The 18,174-nt window shown below is 41.1% G+C and overlaps 2 protein-coding genes and 1 long non-coding RNA gene across 6 annotated transcripts in view; 2 read left to right on the top strand and 1 right to left on the bottom strand.

Moving 5' to 3' along the window:
• Positions 1-18,174, top strand: part of TMCC3 (transmembrane and coiled-coil domain family 3) — a 389,672-nt gene that overhangs the window by 114,146 nt on the left and 257,352 nt on the right. The gene's annotated exons all lie outside the window — the stretch shown is intronic.
• The window catches only part of LOC114008967 (uncharacterized), a 31,629-nt gene that overhangs the window by 1,780 nt on the left and 11,675 nt on the right, over positions 1-18,174 (top strand). The window contains exon 2 of the long non-coding RNA XR_003550455.1: positions 925-1,071. This is a non-coding gene — a long non-coding RNA (uncharacterized LOC114008967). The remainder of the gene's footprint in view (positions 1-924; positions 1,072-18,174) is intronic.
• On the bottom strand, positions 15,801-17,229 carry LOC102483680 (apolipoprotein F). 2 transcript variants are annotated; one of them, XM_006154845.3, is made up of 2 exons: positions 17,100-17,229; positions 15,801-16,945 (listed from the first exon to the last, which is right to left on the bottom strand). In XM_006154845.3, the coding sequence occupies exon 2, from the start codon at positions 16,920-16,922 to the stop codon at positions 16,158-16,160; it is 765 nt and encodes a 254-aa protein (XP_006154907.1). In that variant the 5' UTR covers positions 16,923-16,945; positions 17,100-17,229; the 3' UTR covers positions 15,801-16,157. The 2 variants fall into 2 exon arrangements, with proteins under 2 accessions (XP_006154907.1, XP_006154906.1); XM_006154844.3 differs by having other exon boundaries at positions 15,801-16,942; positions 17,100-17,218.

Raw genomic sequence — 18,174 nt, 5'->3', positions numbered from 1 at the left:
GCTGAAAAGTGAGAAAGCCCTAAATTTAATCCTGGTGAGACTCCTTTGACACTGAAGATTTGGGTGACTCTTGATGCCTGGTGAGGACCAGGCTAGATCTCCGGAGGCCTGTGTTTACCTGTGAGGCTCCTTCACGTTAGGTACAAGGCCTATGCTTCCTTGGTTGCATGAGCTTCAGAGGAAAACAGTAGGGGCAAGAAGGAGAAGATTATTCCCAGGAGATTCTGCATAAAAATCCATTTTAGGTTGCTCGCCAGGGCGGGCTCTGTACTCTAAGAGAAGCTGAACCTAGCAGCCAGTGGAGGCCCTTGTAACCTGGAAGTGCTCCGCCATCTAAATCCGCCTTGCTGCTTGCTGTGCTATACCGACCCAGTAGTCATTGTCTGTGGGGTTGTGTGATTCCACGGCTGATGATACCCTCTAGGTAATGGGACTGGCTGAAAGGAACATTGGACCATCGTTGTTTGAGAAATGTTTCTTGAGTGCTTTGTATGTGCTAGGTGATGTTTTAAATGGTTTTTATGCCTGTAGGTCAGTTCATTGCAGCATAACTTTATGGAAGTGCATGCTGTTACCCTTACTGACGAGGAAACTGATGTTCAGAGAGGTGGAATGACTTGGCTAAGCCAAACTCCACTCGGGAAGTTTTGGAGGGCAGTGGTTTGGCTTCTGCCTTGGGCTGGACTCTAGTTATATCATCCTGGGAAGATGGCAATAAAAAAATAAAATCATCCAGGTACACAGCTACGTTAAACACTGAAACGAAGGTGTCACTTTTACTGTTGTGGCTACTAAGTGATTATTTGTGCATGACCGAAAAACTTGGAGTCATTTTGGGCTCTGAAATATCGGGCCTGGTGAAAGGACAGTGGGAAAAACTACCTAGGAACCTAAGAAATTAACTTGCGTGATTTTTACCACTAGGTCAGGAGACTCAACACGAATAAAATGTGATACAACAGTGTACAGTGATGCCCGCTCAGAGCTGCCTGGAGTGACTCCTCCAGAGGAAAACAGTCACCCTGGTCCTGCCTCCGCCTCCCCAAGCTTTAGTGAACCACCATATTCCCGGTTAGTGACTACCTAGCAGTGTTCTCCGGGATTTTTGTCTGTTTATTCCTACCATCCTCGGTGCCTAGCACATCAAAGGTACTCAGTATTTCTTGAAAAAATGAGTTCATGAATACATAAATCTTTGGTTAAACGTTATGGTTTCCTGGGTAGCAACATAGTTTATAGCCTGTGTTTAGAGCAGTCACAGAAAGATTTCACAGATTCTCCAGTTCTTGTTTACAACAAAGCTTTCGGAACTTCGAAACTAACTATATTATTACTCTGGTGGAATCCGCCACCTTTTTTTAAACACTCAAATATTGATTAGACTTTACTCGTGCTCTAGATTTTAGGTAGAAATTGTCTAACTCCCATACTATGTAGGTTAATTGATTATATTATGAAATTATGTAAATGATGTAAAATTTTATTTATTGCTACAGCCATAGACCTTAGTAGAACTTCCTTTGTGCCTCTCAGAATGTCTTTAATGATTTCATGGTTATAATCAATGTTAACTTTTATTAAGCTTTCCCTATGTGCCAGGAGGTGTTCTGAGTGCTTGCTTTATATATGTGTGTGTTAATATTTATTCCTCTAACAACCCATTAAGAAGGTAGTATTATTATTCCCATTTTACAAATAAATAAAGGAGATGTTGAGTTACACAGCTCGTAAGTGATAGAGCCAGATGCAAACTTGGGGAGGCGAGTCCAGAGTCTGTTTCTTACTCTGGTACCTCTGATACTCAAAGCACTCTGAGAAACTGTGCTAAACAAAGGAGAGTTTCTTTTTGTGGGAAGAGAAAACAAACTCTGTGCTGCCACTCTTCTGTTATTTTCTCCATCTGAAATGGCAAGAGCCCCTCTGTACTCTGGCTCTTGGAAAAGGTCTAGTCTTAAAAAATTTTTTTGGCTCAACAAGGATAAAGCTGTTGTGAGTTGAGGTGACTTTCATCTTTTGTCTTATTTCTCCTGCCTTTCCAGAATACCTATTTCTTATACAATTTGTTTTAAAATTAGCATTTCAATGGAAAGAAGACTTACAATAACCTCGATCAGTGAATTCTACTGTAGTTTCAGCAGTGGGCCACTCTACCTACCCATCTCTGTCCATCCCCTTCCTTTGTAGAGTAATTACCACAGATGACCTCTTTATATATTTCAGGCCTGTTAACACTGTTATTGCTTTAAGCATTTATCTTTTAAATCATTTTGAGAAAAAAGGCGGAGTTACAAACCAGAAGTACAATAATACTGGCTGTTACACTTACCTATGCAATTACATTTAATAATGCTCTTTATTTCTTCTTATGACTTTGAATTGCTGTCTCCTGTCTTCTATCATTTCTTGTAAGGCAAGTGTACTGGTTATTCCTTCAACTTAAAAAAATTATATCTTAATTTCTCTTTTATTCTTGAAAGATAATTTGGCCAGATACAGAATTCTTGGTTGGCAGTTTTTTTCTAACAAGACTCTAAATATCATTCCAAATTTTCTTGGTTTCACATAAGAAAGTAAATATTCATCTAACTGAGGACCCCTTGTACACCACAAGTCACTTTTGTCTAGGCTGCTTTCCTATATTTTTATTCCACTATTTATCTGTAGTATGTTTCCATATGAATCTTTAAATTTGTTTAAAGACTTATTTAATTTTATTTGTTGCTATTATCATTTTAAAATTTGTTATAAGGCACATGTACTCAGAGACAGAGACAGAGAAAGCGAAAGGGAAAGTGAGAAAGCAAGCCACCAGATCCAGGACTCAAACTGCAGTTAGCCATGTTAGAGTCCAGTGCCCCAACTACCATGCCATCTGTTGGCCCCTCCATGTGAATCTTTTTGAGTTTATCATGCTTGGAGTTCGTTGTGCTTTTTCCTTGTATATTTATATTTTTCATCATCTTTGGGGAAGATTTTGGCATTTATTTTTAAAATATTCTCTATGAGGGCCAGTAGGTGGCAGAGTGGTAAAGGCACTAGACTTTCATGTAGCCACTGTGGTTTGAGTCATGAACCCGGTGGATTGAGAATCATGTTTGGTGTGTGTACTTGTGTGCCCCAAATGCCAGGAGCACATGGAGGAGAAGGAATTGTGATATGGCCATCCATCCCTGGAGTGCGATTTGTCACTTTCCTTCTCACTGTCTCTCTCTCTCCAGTGAATGCATGGGCCCTATGGCAAAAACCTTAAAAACAAAACAAAAAACAAAAACTTTCTGCCTCTCCTTTTTCTTCTGGGTTCCCATAGTGTATATGTTGGCCTGCTTGATGGTGTCCCACAGGTCTCTTGGGCTTTGTTTTTTGTTTGCTCTTTTTCCATTTCTTTTTGTTCCTTATATTGGATAATATCAATTGTCCTGTCTTTTCTTTCTTTTTTCTTTTAATGTGTTTTTTTTTTTTTTTTTTTTTTTTGCCATAGGATACATGTGCTCGCCAGAGAGATTCAGAGACGAAGAGAGGAAAGTGAGAAATCACCCCTCAGGGGAATGCCCATGCCACAGTCTCTTCTCAATCCTCCTCTCTGGATTTTGGGTATGCACACACATACACCTGGTGTGATTTTTAAGCTGCTGGATCCGGGACTTGAACCGTGGTTGGCAATAAGGGAGTTCAGTGCCGTAACCACCATGTCATCTGCTGGCCTCAATTGTCCTATCTTTAAGCTTGCTGTTCCTGTGTTCTTTTCCTGTTCAGATCTGCTGTTGAACCCCTCTAGTGAATTTATCATTTTAGTTATTGTACTTTACAGGTCCAGAGCTTTTGTCTGGTTCCTTTTTATAATGTCTCTTTATTGGTATTCTCATTTTGTTCATACATTGTTTTCCTGATTTCCTGTAGTTCTTTCTCTATAGTTTCCTTTAGCTCATTAAGCATATTTAATATAGTTGATTTAACATCTTTGACTAGTAATTCTAATGTCTGGGTTTCCTCATTAATGGTTTCTGACAAATTCCCTTTTTTTTTTTTTTCCTGAAAATGTTCCTGTTTCTTTGTATGCCTTGCCATTTTTTAAAATAGAAAATTGGACAGTCTAGATATTATAATTTAGTAACTCTGGAAATCTAATTTTCCTCACAGATTGCTTACTTTTTCTTGTTGAGAGCTGGTGCTATATATTTGTGAGTTTTCCAAATTATTTCTGTGTTTCTTGTCTTACATGGTCTTCAAAGTTTCTGTTCTGTTGCCTCAGTGGTCAGTGACCTGTCAAAAATTTCCTTAAATGCCTGGCTACAGAAAGGGAAAGAAGAAACGGGGGTTAATCTTTTAAAAATTTCAGATGGTCATTATTAGGGGAAGCTGCTGCTGCCAAGAGAGCCAAAATTATGGTGGATGGCTATGGAGTTCCTTAGGCACTGCCAAAACTAAAATGTACAGCGCCAGACTTTGGGAGGTCAGGGTCCCTGCTGCTCACCCTGTTACCCACCAGCCGCATCAGGAATGCGGGCTGGTCCCCACAGCTGTGGTGGGCTGAGGAGTAGAGAGAGTAGCCGGTTCTCTCATGCTGCTCACTGAGGAATGATCAGCAGTCCCTCCTTTAATCAAGAACTCCCTGGTCTGTCCTTAGGGTCTAGTTAAGTTCAGAGCTCCTAAATAATAGAATCCAGTTGCTCCTTCCAGTTCAGTGGCTGCATCAGTGGAAGGGTGACTCCACAGCTTCCTGCTGTGCTGTTTACATGACCTCACTCCTGAAAACATGGTTTTCATATTTTACTTACTTTTTTCCGGCTTTCTTGATGTATAATTGAGAAATAAAAAAATACGTATTTAAGATATACAACATGATACTTTGATACACAGTGAAATTATAATCAAGCTAATTAATGTATCCATTACCTCGTATAGTGACCTCTGTGTGTATGTGGGGTAGGGTGAGAATACTTGAAATCTATCCTCTCTCCTAGCAAATTTAAAGTATGCAATACATTATTATAAACTGTAATCACCCATACTGTACATTAGGTCTGTAGGACTTATTCATATTATAACTAAAAGTATATCCTTTCACCAACACCTTCCCATTTTCCCTACTCCCTAACTCCTGGCAATTACTGTTCTGTTTTTTTTTTCTATGAGCTCAACTCTCTCAGATTCTACATGTAAGTGAGATCCTGCAGTTTTTGTCTTTCTGCATCTGGCTTATTTCACCCAACATAATACCTTCACGGTTCATCCATGTTGTCACATATGGCAGGATTTCCTTCTCCTTAAAGGCTGAATAGTATTTCATTGTGTGTGTATATATCACATTTTCTTTTTTTATTCTGTTGATGGACACAGATGGTTTCCATACGCTGGTTATTGTGAATAATGCTACAGTGAGTATGAGAATGCAGATATTTCTTGGAAAGTGATTTTATTTTCTTTGGATACATACCCACAGTAGGATTCCTGGGTCTTATGGCAGTTCTATTTTAAAAAAAATTTTTTAGGCATTTTCATACTCTTTTCCATAATGGCTGTACTAATTTACATTCCCACTAACAATGTATAAAGATTCCCTTTTCTCCAGATTCTCATCAACTCTCGTTATCTTTTTGTCTTTTTTTGAAGAGAGTTTTATTTATTTTATTTATTTTTTCTGTAGGGTTTTTGCACTTGCCAGAGAGATAGAGACACAGAAACAGAAGGTGAGAAATCATCCCCCAGGGATGGCCATGCTGCAACCCTTCTACTCCATTCTTCTCTTGGAATTTTGAGCATGCATGTACAGGTGCCTGGCGTGAGTTTTAAGCTGCTGGGTCTAGGACTTGAAACATGATCAACTATGGAGGAGTCCAGCAATGTAACTATTACGCCATGTGTATTCACCTTTTCCATGAGTGAGAGAGGCAAAAAGAGAGACAGCATCCCCTATAGGGTCATTGTCATAATCCATTCTCAGCCTTTGGCCATCCCTGGGTTATGGGCAAGTGTGTGTGTACCCAATGTACTCAAGGAAGTCTGCAGACTTCAAGTTGAAACTCTCCCTTGGGAGATTGCCTCACAGAACATTGCACTTTTTTTTTTTTTTTTAATTGCTGCACCACTCTCTGACCCCATCTTTTCACTTTTTGATAATAATCATTCCAATAGTGTGAGACTCATTGTGGTTTTGATTTGCATTTTCCTGATAGTTAATGATGTTAAATACCTTTTCATATACCTATTAACTATGTGTCTCTGGGAAAATGTCTATTCAGGTTCTTTGCCCATTTTAAAATTAGATTTTTTTCTCTTTTTATTTTCTATTGAGTTTCCTTACATATTTTGGATATTAACTCCTTTTCAGATATATGGTTTTCAAATATTTTCTCCCACTATATAGGTTGCTTTTTATTTTTTGGATTATTTCCTTAACTGTGCAGGAACTTTTTAGTTCAAGGAGTCCTACTTGTTTATTTTTATTGTTGTTTTCTGTGCTTTGTCTGTCATATCAAGAAATTATTGGCAAGATTAATGTCATGGAAATTTTCTTCTCTTTTTCCTGTAAGTTTTATAATTTCAGGTTTACTATTAAGTCTTTAATTCATTTTGAACCGATTTTTGTGTATGATATATGATAAGATTCTGATTTCACTTCTTAAGAGTTCATTTCCTTATTTCTCCATGTGCGATAGATGGAGGGTGGGGATTAGGGCAGTGGCAGCAGCCTCAAGAAGTTCTTGATGCTCCAATCCACCCCTAGCTTCAGCCACCTCAGATCATGGACACATGCATACCTGGCATTCTCAAAGAAGTCTCTGGATGTGAACCCAAAACCTTCCCATGTGGGTCAGCCTTGCAGGGCTTTGCATGGATATTCAGATTTTCTTGCACCATTTATTAAAAGACTTTCTTTCCCCATTCTGATTCTGGGCACGTTGGTTGAAAATTACTTGACTGTACATGTGTGGGTTTATTTCTGGACTCTCTATTCTATTTAATTGTACGTGTGTCTGTTTTTATGTCAGAACCATACAGTTCTGGTTGCTTTAGCTTTGTAGTGTAATGTGAAAATAAGGAAATACGATACCTTCAGCTTTATTCTTGCTTGCTCAAGATTTCTTTAGCTATTTGGAGTCCTTTGTGGGCTTATGTGAATTTTAGGAATTTTTTTATTTCTGTGAAAAAATGCCAATGAAATTCTGATGAGGATTGCTTTGAATGTGTAGATCGCTTTGACTGGTATGGACATTTTGATAGTATTGCTTTTTCTAACTAATGAGCATGGAATATCTTTCTATTTGTGTCTTCCCTAATTATGTTCATTAGTATTTTGTAGTTTCAGTGTACAGATCTGAATGAGTACCTTTTTTTTTTTTTCATCAGGTTTGTGTGCTCACCACAGAGACAGAGAGAGGGAAAGTGAGAAATCACCCCCAAGGGATATGGCTACACCTTCTCCTCCAGTCGTCTCTCAGGATTTTGGGCATGCACACATGCACCTGTTGTGGTTTTCAAGCTGTCAGGTCCTGGACTCAGACCACAGTTGGCCATATGGAAGTCCAGTGCCTTACCCCTACAGCGTCTGCTTGCCCCAGGATTCCTTCCTTTTGAAGGAGAAAATTCTGATATTTGTAGCAAAAGAGGCATCCATAGGGAGAAGCATAAGACAGAAGTTTGCTTCCTTCTATATTGGTTGGGTACCTTTTGGGATCTCTGCCCTCAAGGAATTCATTGAAAGAGTAGGAGGCATGGAAAATAAAACACAGTTTCACAGAAATGCTGGAAAGGTTGCAGCAGAAGTAAGAACAAAATGCACAAGGGAGAAATGAGGGAGGCTTTCAGGGCTATAATAAATACTTGAGGAATAAGGGAAAGTTATTTTATCCAATATATCAAAAATCTGCCAATTGTTATGGTCTGGACAAGGGATAGTAAATGAAGATTTCCTTTCAGTTCTCCTTTTTGGAACATGTCCTTGCTGTCTCCACTTCCTTACTCCCTGTTCACTGCTGGGTCCCACTTCAATCAAACTGTCAACTTCACTTTCACTGAAACTACTCTTGTTTACTTCATTGTCAGCTCCTCAGAAGCCTTCCCCAAAATGGCTTGCCTTTCTTTATTCTCTTACCCTACTTGGTTTTTATTCACAGTGATGACATTCCTTGGCATTATGCTTACAAATGGACAAGTGAAACTCATTTAATACATGTGTTCATTTATTCAACTATGATTGACCAAGCAGCACACACTGTCAAGGACAGCTCTTGGCTCTAGAGCTAAGTGGACAGACAGCACAAAGTCCCTTCTTTCATGGGGTTTTTGTTCTAGTGTGAAGAGATGGACCAAAGCCAGATAAACAAGTAGGATGATTTCTCCTGTTTGTTTTGTCAACGTACTGGAACTTAGCAAGAGCAGTTAGGCAAGAAAAAGAAAGAAAAGGTATCCAAGTTGGAAAGAAAGAAGTGAAATTATTTCTCTTCACAGATAGTCTGACTTTATGTGTAGAAAACACTGAAGATTTTACATACAGAAACTGTTGAGGAAAAGAAAACTTGGCTGACTTTGTGGCAGCGTGAAATGTACTGATCAAGAGAAGTGGCTCTGCCCACCCTTCACCCTCCTGCTCCTGGGTCTAGCCAGGAGCCAGGATAAGCCCATCAGCAACCATCTACATCTCAGTTAAAAGCGACCCCTTTCAGGGATTTCAACCACTGAAGACCCTTTGCCCAGACTTGGCCCTCCTGCTTCCCAGTCTAGTCAGTAGCCAGATTTAACTCCAAAAAATAGGAGAAAAAAATGTATAATCTATCAAATGACCAGAAACTACTGCAGAGGCACAAGAAATAAGAGAAATGAAGAAAATATCTCTCCTCTAATGGAAAAGAAAAACTCCTCTTCCTCCACAAAGAACTCATGGAAATGTTGATAAAGAATTTAAAATATTAATAGTGACAAAGATGCATAGCTAACAGAGTTGCAAGAGAAGAGAGCCAATGAACTCCAGAAGATGCAGGAGAAAAGAGACACCGAGTTCCAGAAGGTAAGGAAGTTCTTGCACGATCTGAAAGAGGAGATACACACCATAAAAAAGAATCAAATGGAACTGTTGGAGATGAAGGCTCTATTACAGGAATTCAAAACTTCCATTGAAAGTATCAGAAGCAGACTAGACCATGCAGAAGATCGAATCTCAGATGTAGAAGATAAAACCTCTGACCTAGAAAAATTCATTTGTCTTTACACCAACTGCTGTTCCCAAAATTCATTTGGATTTAACAAAGAGCAGGAAAAGAAAATTATGAAAGCAATCTGATTTAGAATAGCATAAAAAACATTAGACTACTGAGGAATTAACAAAGGAAGTAAAAGGTCTATGCAATTAACTTCAAAACATCGCTTGAAAAAAATCAAAGGTGATGAAAATACATCCCATGTTAATAGATTGGCAAACCTCATATTAAGGTGTCAATACTACCCAAAGAGAGCTATAGATTTAAGACAGTTCCTGTCAAAGTCTCAAAAGTATTTTTTGCAGAAATAGAAAAGCTCATCCTAAAATTTGTATGGAATTTCAAGGGATCCCAAGCATCCACACAATCTTAAAAAAAAAGGAAAGAAGAAAAAAAACTGGAGGACTCATTTTCTGATTTTAAAAGTTACTACACAGCTACTATGATCAAAACAGTGTGATACTGGCATAAAGACAGCCATATAAACCAATAGTATAGAGTGAGAGATCAGAAATACACTCAATATATGGGCAAGCGATTTTTTTTTAAACCAGGTAGCCAAAGCTGTTCATTTGGGAAAGGACAGTCTTTTCAAAAAGTGCTAGGGAGGGGCTGGCAAGTGGCATGGTGGGTAAGGCAGCTGAATTGCCACACGGCCAACCATGGTTCAAGTCCTGAGACTGGCAGCTTAAAAACCATGTTGGGATCCCAAAAGGAGAATGGAGGAGAAGGGATTACAGTGTGGCCATACACTCCCACCCCCCACCCCACACCTACACCAGGGGGTGAGTTCTCATTTTCCCTCTTTGTCTGTCTCAGGTGACAGCATGTACCCTAAGGCAAAAACCTGGAAAACAAATGTGCTGGGGACTAACTACTGCAAAATTTTGAACAAGTTAGACCTCTGACACCATCCAAAGTTAACGAAAAATGGATCCAAGACCTCAATGTAAGAACTAAAACTATAAAACTCAAGAAAACATAGGACAAAAGCTTCATGACATTGAATTTGGCAATGATTTCACTAAAGTTACAGGCAGTAAATGAAAACAACAAATTGGACTTCATGAAAATTAAAACTTTGATGTAACAAAAGACAATATTAACGCGAGAGGGAAAAAGAAAGAAGCAAAACATTTAAGGGACACAAAAATGCAACATTATCTGTTGATAATGTGTATGGTAATAGCTTGGGACCAATATACAGTGTTTTCATGATGGGAAAATTAATTTGGTATGCTGTAATGATACACAATGATTGAATATAAAAATAATAAAATTTTTAAAAATAAAAAGTTAACCTACAGAATGGGAGGAAATGTTTACAAATCATATATCTGATAAATATAACTTCTAGAATATATACAGAACTCCTGATACTTAAAAACTGAAGCAAACAAACAAAATGTGATTCAAAAATGGCCAAAGGACTTGAATTGACTTTTCTCTAAAGAAAATAAACAAATGGCCAATAAGCACATGAGAAGATGCTGAACATGACTAATAATCAGGGAAATACAAGTAAAAACTACAAGAAGGTATCATCTCACACCCATTGGGTTATGTGAATGAAAAAAACACAGCAAGTAACAAGCGTTATGGAGAATGGGGAGAAATTGGAAGTTAGCAGAATGTAAAATGGTTCAGGTGCTGTGGAAAACAGCATGGCAATTTCTTAAAACTTAAAAATGGAATTACCATATGAGTTAGCAGTTTTTGAGTATATATCCCAAACAACTAAAAGCAAGATTTCAAAAAGACACTTACACATATTCATGTTTAATGAACAAAATGTGTTAAATACACACACACACACACACACGAATATTATTTAGCCTTGAAAAGGAAGGAAATTCTGGCACATGCTACAACATGGATGAACTTTAGAACAATATGCTAAATGAAATAAGCCAGTCACAAAAAGATAAATCTTGTATAATTGTACTTATAGGAGACTATATACTTTATATGAGCGTATAGATTGAGTGATCAGAAAAGTCATGCACATTTTTTCATAGAGAAAATACATTATGACTTTTCTGACAACCTAATAATTAAATGAAGCATCCCCCACACAATATAGTTTACTGGAGAAGAGAGAGAAGAAAAAGGTTAACAAACCAAGTTCCCAGTACCAAGGAGAATTCAGAGTCCTCTGACAAGTCCAGTCCTTACACTGTCCCTTCCCTGTAAGGCAGTCTCAAGAAGATGACTTCCTTCTCAGAATGATGCCGCATGGAAGGGTTTCAGTATGGGAGGCATTCTGCAAGTGAATGGAAAGTACTGACAGTTTAGGTGGGTCTTGGTCTGTGCCTTGCCTTCTTATACCCTGAGAAGAACAAGATCTGTTGCTCATTTAAGGTGCTTTGTATGATCCATTTGCATGTTGTGTAAACTGAAGTGGTCACGAGAGAGTGAGGGTGAAGTCATTCTTACAGACAAGTTACGCTTCAAAATAAGTTCCAAAATATGGAGTCACTCTTGCCCTGTCCACACAGACAGCTTTTCAAGAATCAGTACATACTCTGGCCTAGTCACAGTAGCACAGGTGTGCCTCTGCAGGGTACTGGAACCACAGGGAAGACTCACATCTAGCGTTGATCTGAACACCCCAGGACTCTGTACCCATATCCTGGCTGGGGGTAGGTTGGGTGGAAGATCATGGCATGGCAAAACCTTGCCTGTGTATCTGTCTCTGCTCTCTCATTGATAAGTATTAAGTACACACTCTTGTGCCTAACTCTTAAAACACACACAAACACACACCAAAGAAACAAACAAAAAATACCACAAGACTCCCAGGAGCTGTATCTAAGTCATAATCTTTGAATAAGGCCACAGGAGGAAACTGAGTTTACCTCTTCTGAAGCCTTGTCTTCCAGGGTCATGACCGTTGTTTGTTATTCCCTGAAAACTTACATCTGTGGTACCCCAGTCTGTCTCCTGACAGAGGTCTGGCAGAGGAGTAGTGATAGTGTGAAATATTTATTTAGTCTTCATCCCCACTTCTTGGCATACTAGTAAAGTCCTTGGGGACCAACAGGTGGTGAAGAGGTTGAGGTACCTGGATCCACATGGCAGACTGCATGATTTGAGTCCAGGACCCAGTGACTTGAAAAACATGTTGGGTGTGTGTGTGTGTGTGTGCATGTTCAAATTCCTGAGAGAATGGAGGAGAAGGGATTGTTGCATGACCAACTCCCTTTGGTGGGTGATTCCTTAGTTTCCTTCTCTTTCTGGGAAGTGCACATGCCCTATAGCAAAAACTAAAATAAAAATAATAAATTTAAAAAAAGTCATAGGCAAGTGGGTGGCATGGAGATTAAGGAGGCTTGATCCTACATGACAGACTGCTCAACTGAGGTCTGGTATGTAGCAGCTTGAAAAACACACCTAGTGAGGGCCTGCATGCCCAAATCCCAAGAGGAGAATGGAGAAGACGGGATTATGGTGTGATCATCCTCCTGGGGGTGAGCCCTCTCCCCCCTCCCTCCAGTGTGCACATGTGCCTTATAGCAAAAACAATATATGTACATGTATACATACAAGGATATGAAGGATTCATAGAAGAGTCCTTGGTATCTTCAGAGATAAGTGTCTTTTGGTATGCTAATAATTGACAGAAGGTTGGCAGCCCTAAGTCCCTGCTGCTTGGAGGCTGATCAAGGGAAAGACCGAGGCAGAATTCAATGTTGAGACATTCAGCTCCATCCCCCAACTTTCAGGGCAAGGAGAGGGACTGCAGGTTGGGCTGATCACCATGCCAGTGATGTAATCAATCATGTCTATGTACAAGGGACTTTAAGATGTTCTCAGGAATATGGGATTAAAGTACCAGTTTATTTTGGTGTAATCCAAAATTTGAAATCCATGCATAGTTTTTTCATAATATACACTTTCTTTGAACTCTTTGAAGACCTTACATAATGAAGATTTCATAATAACTCAGAAGGACAGTGAAGATTCTCTAAGGGTGGCACAACCGGACAGGGGGCATAAAAGTCCCATGCTCCTTCCCATGCTTGCCATGTGCATCTTACTTATGTATCTGTTTTTATTTATTTCCTTTATAACGTGCTAGTAAACGTAAGTGAATGCTTCCCTGAGTGCTGTGAGCTGCTCTAACAAGCAGGTTCCTTAATGGAACCCAAGGAGGGAGATGGGTCATAGAAATCCTGATTTACAGCTGGTAATTCAATAGCCCATGGGCCAGAAGAGCAGGTAAGACAACCTGGGGTTTGTCTTGAGGCCTGAGCCCTCAACCTGTGGGGTCTGATGCTGTCTCCAGATAAGATAGTATCAGCATGCAATTAAATTAGAGGATACCCAGCCGGTGCCCACTGCAGAACTGACTGCTTGCTTGTTATGTGGGTAAAAACTCAACACACACATTTGATCACAGCAGTCTTCTGTGCTGGTTGTTGAGTGAGAGTATAGAAGAAACTTGAGTTTTTTACTTTGTATCTGCCGAGGGCTATTTGCCATGTTGCTGCAGAACCCAACCTTCCTTACAGGTTTAAGCACAAGTTCACCAATAGTCCATGAGACCCCCTGACCGTCTCAGCATGATCATGGGAAGGTCACAGCTAAGGTCTGTGGTTCCATTGTTTTGGGAATCAACCAAATAGTTCTGGGTTTTGTATATTGTACCTGAATTTGTAGTCATTCCTTCCTGCAACAGCTTGGCTACATTGTATGATGTTCTCAGGAATATGGGATTAAAGTACCAGTTTATTTTGGTGTAATCCAAAATTTGAAATCCATGCATAGTTTTTTCATAATATACACTTTCTTTGAACTCTTTGAAGACCTTACATAATGAAGATTTCATAATAACTCAGAAGGACAGTGAAGATTCTCTAAGGGTGGCACACCCGGACAGGGGGCATAAAAGTCCCATGCTCCTTCCCATGCTTGCCATGTGCATCTTACTTATGTATCTGTTTTTATTTGTTTCCTTTATAACGTGCTAGTAAACGTAAGTGAATGCTTCCCTGAGTGCTGTGAGCTGCTCTAACAAGCAGGTTCCTTAATGGAACCCAAGGAGGGAGATGGGTCATAGAAATCCTGATTTACAGCTGGTAATTCAATAGCCCATGGGCCAGAAGAGCAGGTAAGACAACCTGGGGTTTGTCTTGAGGCCTGAGCCCTCAACCTGTGGGGTCTGATGCTGTCTCCAGATAAGATAGTATCAGCATGCAATTAAATTAGAGGATACCCAGCCGGTGCCCACTGCAGAACTGACTGCTTGCTTGTTATGTGGGTAAAAACTCAACACACACATTTGATCACAGCAGTCTTCTGTGCTGGTTGTTGAGTGAGAGTATAGAAGAAACTTGAGTTTTTTACTTTGTATCTGCCGAGGGCTATTTGCCATGTTGCTGCAGAACCCAACCTTCCTTACAGGTTTAAGCACAAGTTCACCAATAGTCCATGAGACCCCCTGACCGTCTCAGCATGATCATGGGAAGGTCACAGCTAAGGTCTGTGGTTCCATTGTTTTGGGAATCAACCAAATAGTTCTGGGTTTTGTATATTGTACCTGAATTTGTAGTCATTCCTTCCCTGCAACAGCTTGGCTACATTGTATACATGCTGTTCCGCTCATGTCCTCAGTCTGCAGTGCAGAAGGTACACTATATTGTACCTGAATTTGTAGTCATTCCTTCCTGCAACAGCTTGGCTACATTGTATGCATGCTGTTCCTGCCCATGTCCTCAGTCTGTAGTGGAGAAGGTACACCTTCTCTTCTGGATCAGGCTAAACCCTGCCTAATTGTAGACTGGAGTGACCAGAGCATCCCCATGGAAGCCCCTTCCTCCCCTGCTGTCTGTGGCACCTTGTAACTGGTGGCTTTCACATTCTCTAGCCTGGAGATGAAGCAATAGGGCGGTGATCAGCCAACTCCAAGTGAATCCTCAGTGCCTGGCCTGTCAGAATCCTTGGTAGAGGGACCAAATGAAGGAGGCCAGGAAAGGTATTTGGGAGCAGGCTCTGGCATGAGCAAGAGCCTTCAGAGGGTGGCTGGATCCCCAGAGGTGAGGGAACAGGCACCAACGGCTTTGTTTGGTTCCATATGAAATAGCAACCACAGGGTACAGCAGGAGGCAGTCGAGAAGCGTGTCATGATGGGTCTTCAGTGATGCCTAACTGGGGCAGGCTATGCTAGAATAGAAGCCGACACTCAATCTGTTTCCCTTGGACTATGGTCCAAAAGGAGCCCAGAGCTCAATTTGAGGACAACCGATCCCTCAACCCTCAGCTTCTGTGTAAGTTGGGTCCCGGAATGGGAATGGGAATGGAAATCAATTGCTCTTCTTGATCTCATTCCAGGTCACTGGGGACTTCCTGTGCTTTAATTCCACACAGCTATGGGACCTCAAACTGCCATACAGGGCTGTCAGTGAGAAGTAGTCCCACTTCTGGAGGATGAGAGATGCTGCTGTCCCCAATGACCAGTTAGGGACACAGTCTCTACATATATTTGTCTCTTCATACTGACTGCATAAAAGGCACTGGCATTTCCTGAGAGTCCCTGCCACGTTCTATCTACAGCTCACAAAAGGAGCCATGGGGACCCAAAGTCAAGAGTGATGAGAAGACTGATTGTGCTATTGAAATAGCTTTTTATTTCTCTTTCCAGCTGAAAAAGTAATACAAACAAGCTACAGCATCAGTTGGGGAATTAGAAAGTACACGAAGGGTGAATGGGGAAACATTGCAATAACCTCTTGCCTAGTACATTGAAAGTCTACAGTCTCTGACAACTGAATGAAACAGAAATTGGGAGAAGAAAGAGAGGCTAGGACCTACAAAGAGAGGGGCAGAGCTGATTCCAGTCATGCTGGTCTTAAGTGAAGAGCCTCTGTCTCTCGCTGGCATGCCTGGCTATCTCCTCTGCCCAGTCTCTGTAGAGGCCTACCAGAAACAGCTGAGAAAGGAGATATGCCTAAGAGGTTTTCCCTAGCCAAAGTAAGTGTCAAAAACTTTCTTTAACACCTGTATTAAAAGGCGTAACAGAATGGCTATGATATTCTGGATAAAGTACGTCTTATCCTGTGTAGATAAGTCGTGGTCCCTGATATGGGGGCTTGCTATCAGCTGATGGCCTATTGCAGTCAGATGATCCCAAGAGTCTTCCGTGCACAGCTGGGTGACATTGATGGCAGCATTCTTGAACTCTGTTGTCAACTCAGAGGAAGGTAGCTTCTCAGCAAATTCAGCAATCAGCTTTGCTGTGTCATGGAGCACCCACCCATATTGATAGGAACATGCCTCAGGAAGGGTAGCTGAGCGCTGGACCCGCCTGAGCTCCCCTAGGGATCTCCCCAGATCCATCAGAGTGATCTTGGTATTGCCAATCCCCTTCTCCTCTTTGGGCCTTTGATTTTCACCACTAAGGATATCAGTGGTATCCTTTCCTCCCATCTTAGTGAGCTGAAGCTGCAGAGCTTCAAGCACGGTTGGGCAGTCAGCCTCCTCCAGAGCCACCATCAGAACTAAGTTGGACAGGTAGTCAGGCAGAGGGGCAAAGGAGAGGATCCTGTGCAAGAGATCCTGGCAGTTCGTGGGACCTGAGAGAGAGATCTGGTTGGAGAGCACGTTAGGCAGAGGCCCAGTCTCTGTGACAGATGGCTGGACATTCAGGGCCTCATTCTGGGCATTTCTTGGAAAGGCAGCTCCCGGGGACAGCAACACGCAGCAGAGGAATAGCACCACCTGGATCATGGTGAGACGGCAGAACAGTCCTGCTGGAAGGAAGCAGTGCTTAGGTTGGGAGGTAAGAGACTTAGGACAGACACCAGAATTAGTCAGGGATAGGAAGTACCTAAGCGCTTGGGCACTTCGGTTACCCTGGACATAGCTTTATGCCCACCCTTATAGGCTGTGGGTGGTCCTCCTCACCTGTGCAGAAGGAAACAAGCCAGGAAGAATGAGGTGGTCCAAACGCGTCCTTTTCCTCAGCGTTTCCCTGATCTGAATGGCTGCCTTTTAAATCTCTTCTGTTTACCCTAGCCCAAAAGTTTGTTCCTTGGGAAAGATGTAATGTGCAAATATTTATCCACCTCTTTCTGACCCAGACCTTGTCCTTTCCACCCTTGCCCATGCTGACCAGCAGGATTGCTTTCTTTGTGGCTCCTGTCACCTTAAAGATTTACCCAAGATGTACACTTGGATCAGAAAGCGTCTCTATTTTCTAGGGAAAGGGAGAGAGGAAGGCAGAGAATGCAATGATTTCTTGGTAGTAGACCCTAAAATAGTTCTAATAATTTTATAGAATTATCTGGTGGAGGACCAGGATTGGCAAGTGAGGCCAAATTAGAGCAACTTCATGGTTTTTCTTTTTTCTTTTTAATTTTTAAAATTTTTTTTTAGATTTTTGCCGTAAGGCACACGCACTACAGTCCCTTCTACTTTGTTCTTCTCTTTGGATTCTGAGCATGCATGCACATGCACCTGGTATGATTTTCAAACTGCTAGGCCTGGGACTTGAACTGCAGTTGGCTGTGTGGGGCTCCAGCACCTTAGCCATCCTGCTATCTGCTGGCCCCAGTTTTTGCCTTTTTTATTCCAATGTAATTTCTAAACTAAGCATATTCATTATTATGCTAATACCTCTTTCTAAGTCTATGTCAAAACTACCAGATGTGGGCCCAACCTCTGTGGCATAGTAGGTAGTGTAGGTAGTGTACTGAACTGCAGTGCTGGAAGCCTCAAGTGCATTGAACCCACAAGTGCATCGTGCTGGAAGCCACAAGTGCATTGAACTGCAGTGCTGGAAGTGACAGTAGTTTAAATCCCTGGGCAAGCCTGAAACGTGCTGGGTGTGCATGTGTCCAGGATCCTGGTGAGCCGAAGGACTGGAGGAAGGGGACTGTGTGTTACCCTTCTGTGGAGTGTATAATGTGCTCTCTCTCTCTCTTCTGTTTACTGTATCATGAATAAAGAAAAACATTATGGGAAGTGGGTTTTATTTCTC

The sequence above is a fragment of the Tupaia chinensis genome, unplaced genomic scaffold (assembly GCF_000334495.1).
Source record: "Tupaia chinensis unplaced genomic scaffold, TupChi_1.0 Scaffold000423_1, whole genome shotgun sequence".
Classification (NCBI taxonomy): domain Eukaryota; kingdom Metazoa; phylum Chordata; class Mammalia; order Scandentia; family Tupaiidae; genus Tupaia; species Tupaia belangeri.
This window is presented reverse-complemented; position numbering and strand designations above follow the sequence as displayed.

What these genes read in the sequence shown, in the direction of transcription:
- LOC102483680 (XM_006154845.3), bottom strand. Translation starts at nt 16,922, where the DNA reads ATGATCCAGGTGGTGCTATTCCTCTGCTGCGTGTTGCTGTCCCCGGGA.